Source organism: Phycodurus eques, chromosome 15, assembly GCF_024500275.1.
Source record: "Phycodurus eques isolate BA_2022a chromosome 15, UOR_Pequ_1.1, whole genome shotgun sequence".
In the NCBI taxonomy this organism is placed as follows: Eukaryota; Metazoa; Chordata; class Actinopteri; order Syngnathiformes; family Syngnathidae; genus Phycodurus; species Phycodurus eques.
The window spans coordinates 18,761,745-18,770,550 of record NC_084539.1 but is presented as its reverse complement, the minus strand read 5'-3'; the positions used below and the strand labels follow the sequence as shown (position 1 = coordinate 18,770,550).

Sequence of the window (8,806 nt, the reverse complement as noted above, 5' to 3'; positions counted from 1 at the left end):
AACACTTGAAATGACTGTTTGGCGTGGATATGGCTTGTATTTCCTCTCGCAGCTCTCTTTGGGATGGTGTGGATTTTTATGCAGAAAAATGTAGTAGAGGGGTCCACGCTCAATTGCCACCATACTTTGTTTTACACTTGTCTAATACCCTACAACTGTTTGTCTATACAAATATTTACCGCAATTATGACTTCACTGCTATATTAGCAGTATAGGTAAGTGATGAGACTATGTTCCTATTTATGTACAAATTCAGGTTATGGAACACTTGAGAGAAGTTTGATCTGAGAAATATTCCAAATTGGAAATTGGCACGGTAGTCGACTGGTTAGAGCGTCTGCCTCACAGTTCTGAGGACCGGGGTTCAATCCCCGGCCCCGCCTGTGTGGAGTTTGCATGTTCTCCCCGTGCCTGCGTGGGTTTTCTCCGGGCACTCCGGTTTCCTCCCACATCCCAAATAAATGCATGGTAGGTTAATTGAGAACTCTAAATTGCCCGTAGGTGTGAATGGTTGTTTGTTTGTATGTGCCTTGCGATTGGCTGGCAACCAGTTCAGGGTGTACCCCGCCTCCTGCCCGATGATAGCTGGGATAGGCTCCAGCAGGCCCGCGACCCAAGTGAGGAGAAGCGGCTCAGAAAATGGATGGATGGATGGTATGACATTCAAGCATAAATAGAAACATTTTGTTGTGTCAGAAGCAGACATCCATGCAAAATAGATGGCTCTCCCTGCCCAAATGCGAGGCCAATACAGTACTTGAATTGCTCCTATTTTTTCCACTTCGCTTGAGTGGCGATTTATCTGAAGCTCACTCGGAACATTTAAAAAAATAAATAAATAAATAAAATAAAATCAGCAAAAAAAAGAAAAAAATATATTTTAGCTAAACTATCACTGACTGGCTGGCAAACAGTCCAGGGTGCAGACAGCCTCTCAGCCAAAGTCAGCTGGCATAGGCTCTAGTTCACTTGAAATATATATAGATATGGAACGGGAAAGATGGCTGGAAATGAGGTACAAACGTGGCCTTTGGAAAAATAGTTTCCTACGTCTAATAAATCTGTACCATTCACTTTTTGAACTCAACTACAGAAATAAATGAGTTTTTCCAGCATATTTGATTTTATTGAGATGCATGTGTACTTGTATCAGAGTGGATGCTTTGTTCCATTTATTTTGGAGCGCTCGGTTAAAAATACTGACTTGGGTTGTCAGCATGCACGGCGGCGTGTCTCCAGTGTACCGCATTGCTAGTGGCACCACTGCACTTTACTGGTGACCACGTGTGCCCTCACTTCTACCCCTACCGCCTGACCCAGCGCCGCCCGCAGTCCTCTTCAGGCTCCATGGGCCTCCGAGTGCAGTCTTCCGACGACATCTTTATCTTTAGTCAAGAGGCTGCGGATCCGCGATGGGCATGGTGTGCAGCACCTCGTCCAGCAGCTGCAGAGCACGGTGGAGGTGGATCTCGATCCAGCAGGGCGTCTCCTTGATGCTTTGTCGCGGGTAGTCGGGGCCCCAGCCCTTGACGAAGCTCATGCGCAGGATGCACAGCCGGCGCAGGTCGTCCACACCGATGCCCGCCGCTGCCGACAAACCTGCGGAGGGAGGAGGGAGAAGTTCGGTACCAGAAATGGAAAATGTCAAAAAAGGTATAACGACTGTCAAACTGTAACTGTTACTTTATCAATTTAACTGTAATGAGCAAATTATTTCATAAAATAAAACGTTAAATGCATGTGTAAGATTGTTTATTTGAATACTAAAGCAACAACTCACCCCTATTTCGTTTTTAATTATTTGCAATAAATTTAATTATAATTCTTCAACTAATCTAATAAAATTAAAAATAGATTTTCAAAATATTTATTTATATATTTACAGTTGTAATTTATATAATTACAACTTCAACCAACTAATCATTTAATGAAATAAATGAACAAATACATTTTAATTAATCCTTTTTACAGGAATAAAATTGCTGAATTAATGCAACAAATACTACGGGACTGTTATGGAGTAAATCTATGATATCTCATGGGGAAATTGTAAATCTGTAGTATGTACAACTATATGGTGAACCTAAGGGGACCAAGCACAGAGCTTCGAGGGACACCTACTAGGTTGGAAGGCGGCTGGAAATTACCTTTGCCCGAGACATTTGGGGAGGAACGATCGAGGCGTAATACACTCACTGATTGCAGGAGCTATGCCGCCCACAGAACCCGGACCGGGTATATTCCCGGCCACCGCCGCCGCCTGGGCCGCCGCCGCCGCTTGGGCCGTGGCCGCCTGTTGCTGCATCTGCCGGTGGCACTGACGAAGGTCAAACACCTGGTGGAGAGAAACAATGGCAGTTTGAGCGAGAACTTGAGCAGACGTCGGAGAATGAGCGCGCCTCTCGCCTCACCTTGATGTAAGCGCTGGGGTAGATCTTGTGCACTGCATCCCCGGGGGCACGTCCCGCCTCTCGGTCCAGGTAGTAGCTCTGCACGAACACGGCGTGGTCGCTCAAGCAGCGCACCCACACGTCTCCTTCGCCTTTGCACTCCAGCTGCACGCCTTTGCCGATGTGGAGCCTGAGAAGCAAAGCAAAAAAGACATGATGTAAAATTAAATTGTACACAAAGTTGATTTTTGGGCGCGCGTCTAAATCAGGCCCCTATGGCAAACCTTGACCCCGTTATGAGTCCCCCCCTGCCGCACTATACAGTATGAAGTTGAGTGCCTTCATTTGAATCAGCGGTTATCCGGCACAACTGTGAAGTGCATTTGGCTAGCTAGCTATGCCTACACCCCGAAAATGCATCTTATAGTAATGTGTAGCAAACAGGTAACCATTCACATTGATCAAGACCCAAGAAGTAGCGCTCAGTTTCAAAATGGTTGGTGACCCCTGTGCTCGTCGAAGTAGCATCCATTTTTGCAGCTCGCTGTACTGATATTTGATTGACATTTGACAGTTAAGCGGGCATGGTTTAAGCACATTCTGCGGACACGCCCACAGCATTTTAGAGCGGAGAGAAGGGCTTAATTCTTTTGATTTTGAAGCCTCATTTTGTATACTTGACAAGTTCTTTATTAAAATTTGACAGGATTCTCAAGAACACTCTTCTCTGTGGTGTCACAAATTTAGAAGACATTTATTTTCATGTTACAGGAACTTTAAATATGGTACACTAGCTTTTGTGGCCGTCTTCTCACGTAGTGTGACTTTCAATAAAACGTCATTAATAGCAGAGCTTTTCAGAGGAAAAACTTTGACTGCGTATTGCATTTGAAACAATCACAGTTGACAGCCACCTGTCACACTTAGTCTATAGAGAGCAGAGTTATATTTCACCATTGCCGTTATCTGCCTCTGACTGTTAACAGCACCAGTTAAGTGATGATGTGCCATGTATTATTTGTACGGCGGCCAGCGGCCTCGATAAGGTCAGGCGGAGTGTGCGGTGGAGTCAGGAAAAGGAAGTTGCTAGGCTGTCAGACACCTTTTATTAAGACCTCTGGGAAATCTTTTAAATTATGGGAAAAAAATGTACAAGTTTTGCGTGGATGCGGTCAAGTACCTGGCTCTCTCGATGTTTTCCGTCCTGTGGACGTTGCTGAGCTGGCCCAGGCAGAAGCGGTCGCCTCCGGAGGGGTCCACGTAACCGTCCACCGTCACTATCGGGCACGTGGAGGGCACCTTGAACGTTTCGCCAACCTGGACGTCCATCTCAAAGTACGCGATGGAGCACCAGTATTCTGGAGCTGCCAAAAAACACCAAGTGGGTAAAATGAGTTGATGATATCGCAAGTGTTAAGGTGGGTACGTGTGTGACAGAATAACTCACCCGGGTGGTTGGAGATCGGCGGCTGGAATGCGATTTCATTGCTAACAGACCCTGCGGGAATTTTAGAAAGGGAAATAGTGGACTAATTTATGTGCTTATTCTACTATTCTATATAGTTTTTAAAAGGAGACATTTTATGATATTTTACAGGCGTTGCCAGATGTCTTGGTAAAAGGATATCAAAATACACAAAGGATCAAGAATATTAGCACACTTAATATCCACTGGTCACACTCTTGTTCAAATCCCTCCATTTTGGAAGGGGCAGTTCCTAGTCATGCAAATGCTGAGTATGGCTATTGTTACCATGACAACCAAGTCGGCATTAGGGCGTTGCGACGATGCAAGCGGCTATGCGGTGTTGCCAACTTAGTGACTTTTCCAACCCCTCTAGCGACTGTTTTTTTTTTTTCTTAAATCAACCAATCGAGTGACTTTTTGTGGTGTCATTGGAGATCTGAAGTCTCTGAGACACCCGCCTCTGTGTCCAGACTCCAAATGAATGGCACTTGCGCAACACCACTACTGGCTAATTTAACCCCCAATACAATGAGCGCCTATACAGATTTGCATTTTCAATCAAGGTGGCAGAATTTTATCAGTGTCACCAAATTACTTAACATCCACACACCCCCTTTCACCATGTTAAATTAGCCAATTTTTCACGTGTGACATTTATCAGACGCTAACACTGGTAGCGGTGCTTAGCTTTTGGCTTTGATAATTATAGTGCTTCCCATGTAGTCTGGCAGTTATCGCTAGAAAATGGCAGATCTCGGAAGCTAGCTCCCCAAATTATGAGCGGAGAAAATATCTCGAGTGAAATAAAAAGTAGAAAGAGAGAACACATCCACCTACGTACAGTAATGCCCCGTGTGAGGCATGGGCGTATGGTGTTGCAGGTGACCATTTTGATGTGGGGGCACCGCAGGTGTGAAGCTGCTGCTTCTGCTCCAGTTGGGAGTGGAATCTGTAAATGTAAAAGTTGCAAACTCACTTGAGACAATCGTAACGGTTGAATGGCGAAGAGCACTCGATGTCTCACTTGAGGGTCCCGCGCTGATGGAGGAGAAGGCGGACGCTGAAGCCGAGCCGCTGACCTCCGGCGGCGGGAGTAGCGCGGGGCTGCCGAAGGGCTCTGGCGGGCCGGGCCTGGACGGAGGATGCTGGATGGTCTGCAGGTGGCTGTCGGCGCTGGGGTGAGACTGCTGGTTGTCGTAGTCATACTCATCTTTTACCATGAGTGGACCTGGTGAGCATAAACAACAGGCGTGCTTAAGACTGTCGATATCAACACTATTAGCAAAAAAGAACGATTCAAACAACTTACCTGTGCTTGAAAGTGTTAGTCCTGATAGGTCTGAAAAGAAATTAAGAGAAAATGCATCACTCTGTATTTGATAGAGACGCTGATGGAATTTGGACTAGATTACTGTGTCGGTAAATTAGCAACTGTAACTAAACATTGAATAGACGGGCTAACGGTATAGTTTCAGTGTCATAACCAATTAAGCAACACGTTTGACCACAAAGGGTGGCGCAATACATAGACATACAGCCATCCATTTCAACACCGCTTATCCTGGTTAGGGTCGCGGGACGCTGGAGCCTATCCCAGCTGACTTCGGGCGAAAGGCGGACTACACCCTGAACTGGTCGCCAGTCAGTCGCAGGGCACATATAGACACGGACAACCATTCGCACTTACATTCACACCGTCACTGAGTGGGAACTGAACCCACGCTGCCTGCACCAAAGTCAGGCGAGTGTACCACTACACCATCAGTGACACATAGACATACAATATAGCAATATACACAGAGGCTTATATTATTTATCCTTTAGCAGAAAATAACTAGTATTAGTTCAGACTACTGAAACAGTTGTGAAACTCTTCTTTGTGTGCATCTCCATATCTCTATTATATTGCTCCCAAGTGGCCAAAGCGTACCCACCAAAAGAAGCAGGACAGTATTCACTGAATTGGAGCAAAAATGTGGCAAAACTGTTTGTTTGCACTCTATACGATTCTGTATCTTTGTTTTTATAAAGTACAACATAAAGGACAATAAAAATGTGTGTTTCTCTTTTAGGATGATGGAACGGATTAACGGCCTTTCCATTGATTTCAATGGGGAAAGATGATTTGAGATACAACTTGACTTGTGTGGCTTGTGAGCATGGTCACAAAAGATACATTATCCATAACATCTCCCTTTTAAAAATGAAGTACTTAATAAGAAGTTTAAGTTTTTGATGAAGTTTGGTGTGTACACCTACCAATGCCTGGCGAGACCACTCTCTCGTAGTGGTACGGATTGACGCAAACATTGTCACATTTGAGGTCAAAAGCATACTGGCAGTATTTGACGTGTTTTAACTCGTTCTTGTGCAGATCGGGCCACCGCCACAGTCGCGCGTAGACCACGTGGGGGAAACCTTTACGTCCCGCGACCTAAAATAAAAACATTTGTGTTATACTTTGAGCAAGGCCATAAGAAGAACGGTTTATTCGCTATCATACTAACCTGTAGGCGGCCGTCCAAAGTGCGCTGTATGGTCACGCACTTGCTGGGATGGGCTCCATTGGTCGTGATGGCCGTGATGAGGGAGTCCAGCTCGTCCTTTTTCTCCTTCAGCTTCTTGACCAGGCTCTCGATGGCTCGCTTGGCGAAGCTCTCGCTCTCGCCGCCTTGTCTGTGGCACATCAGGCTGTGCACGATGCTCAGGCAGGCGTCATTGCTCGTGGGGGTGTTGGCGATGGACATCCTGCTGCTAGGGTTTCAGCCTTTGGGGAGGCTCTCTCGCTCTCTCTTTCTCACCAGTGAGGCCTTACAGTCGATACAAAGCAGGTCTGGAAAGCTGAGATGAGTGAATTATTCAGATGTGATTCTGTCATACAAGGGATGTGAAGCAACGCAGTTACAGTCTGTAAAATCATATTAATTACTCAATTAGTGCAAAAACCTTCCTAATGATTACCAACTACCACAAACGCCAGCCGAATCGCATTTCACCATTCGCGACTTCACCTACTCGCAAATCTTTCTTTGGAACCTAAGAGCTTCTCGCCTATCTGTGTATTTTTGTTTTCTTAAGGACCGCCGGACACCAACCAACGTGGCCGAACACGATTTAACTGGAAAAAGCAAACAAATTACAGTCAGCGACTCACAGGTCGCACACATAACCACTAGCAGGATGTCATCTTTGTCCATTAAATAGACGGACTTTTTCTGCCTCTCTTCTCGTGCAGTGTGATTTACATTAAACCCTATTTGAACTAAACTTACATGAATAAATACAGGTGAATACCTCTTTGGCAGAGTCATTTAAAACTGAGCATTACCCTCTTTTTATAGGCAGACGTTTAAGTTTTTGTACTTAGTTGACCCAACAGTACCGGTGTATCTAATGAAGTGTCTTTTGATTGTACAGTACGGGACTTTGTATGTAAAGTCGTCCCATGGAGTCAACACTATTAGACATTAACATTAAGCTCGGTTGCTTTGCTAAGGCCCATAATGAGTCACATTAACTACGCTTTCGTTGTGAAACAGAACCCACGCCGAATGCAAACTGAATCATCTACTAATAGCCCTAGCGGGAATTAATATAGGTTTGTCACAGAAGACGCGTACAAAAGCTTAGTTTTTTAAAATTCCCTTTGGGGTGTCGTGTCTTAGCGATTAGCTTGCTAGCAATGCCGCTCGCAGCTAGGCTAACACTAAAAGCAACTTGGAGCCCACTCACCTTTCTTTCTGTAACGGTTCTTAGCAGCCCGGTTACCGCTTGGCAGTTGTTCCGAGTGTCCCGAGAATGGGTTTTATCCGTCGCCCTGGTGTAAATGGCGACACGTACGAGCGGTCGGCGAAGCTAATAGCAGCGCGGTAGCAGCCACGAAAATAAACAAGAAATTCCTCCCCGCCACCAAAGTGTCACCAATGCGCACGCGTCAAAAAAAAAGAAAAGTGTGTGTGTGTGTGTGTGTGTGTGTATATATATATATATATATATATATATATATATATATATATATATATATATTTTTTTTTTTTTTTTTTTTTTTTTTTTTGTAGTCATGTTTTACGAAAAAAATGTAGTCATGTTTAACGACAAAAATCAGCATTTAAAAAATAAATAATAATCAAACAGTCCTTATCCAACATTTCCCCCCCCCCCAGAGTTATCTTGTAACAATTTCCCCAGAAATAATGGGGGGGGGCGGAATGTTTTTCCTTAAAGATAATGTGAAAATGAGTGCTTCCTCTTGGAAAAAAATTTCCATCCATCCCTTCGTTTTCCCAACCTTTATTTAGCCAAGGCACCCATTCAACATTAGAAAAAAGCTCACAGCACAGCACCAAACACAAATGTCACAAAAAAGTATGAATTATGAAAATATGGTCATCTCGTCCTAATTTACCCACAAATTGACTTCCTCAGTGTAAAATCTGGGCCTGTTTAATTCAATCGATAAATCAACAAAGATGATGATTTCTCACGGCACTCTGGTTGAGAATCACTGTTCCATACGACTTATTCTCATAAGAGTCGCAGTTGAACAGTTGGTCTGGCGAATTTAGAGTCTTCAAATAACCTAACATGCATGTTTTTTTTTTAATGTGGTAGGATGCCAGAGTACTCAAAGACAAATTGCACAGGCACTAACCACTATACCACCATGGTGCACGTGTCTTATAATAAAACTTCATTGAAAGTAGTAGTAGTTTGAAGGGAAAAGAAGACCAGGAGGACTTTGAATGTGTCTTACATTGAAATCGAATATAGTTGACATCCGCTTGGCCTGCTGGAAGTAGAGCGCTGATCCCCAATTGTTCCCATAGTGCTATTCCACCTTTGTCCTTATCTGCTTCTGACTGTTAACAGCACCAGTTAAGTGATGATGTGCCACATATTTGTATTTTTTATTTTTTTTTTTCCATTTGTACGGTTGCCGTGGGCCTCG

At 44.3% G+C, this 8,806-nt stretch overlaps 1 protein-coding gene across 3 annotated transcripts; it reads right to left on the bottom strand.

Moving 5' to 3' along the window:
* Positions 1–1,104: 1,104 nt before the first annotated feature.
* On the bottom strand, positions 1,105–7,768 carry smad4a (SMAD family member 4a). 3 transcript variants are annotated; one of them, XM_061699493.1, is made up of 11 exons: positions 7,591–7,768; positions 6,366–6,699; positions 6,118–6,292; positions 5,168–5,197; positions 4,883–5,086; positions 4,700–4,807; positions 3,838–3,888; positions 3,571–3,754; positions 2,412–2,580; positions 2,197–2,335; positions 1,105–1,599 (listed from the first exon to the last, which is right to left on the bottom strand). In XM_061699493.1, exons 2-11 carry the CDS (start codon positions 6,603–6,605, stop codon positions 1,388–1,390), a joined length of 1,512 nt encoding a protein of 503 aa, XP_061555477.1. In that variant the 5' UTR covers positions 6,606–6,699; positions 7,591–7,768; the 3' UTR covers positions 1,105–1,387. The 3 variants fall into 3 exon arrangements, with proteins under 3 accessions (XP_061555477.1, XP_061555478.1, XP_061555476.1); XM_061699494.1 differs by having other exon boundaries at positions 3,571–3,748; XM_061699492.1 differs by having other exon boundaries at positions 4,700–5,086.
* Between the last annotated feature and the right edge of the window lie 1,038 nt (positions 7,769–8,806).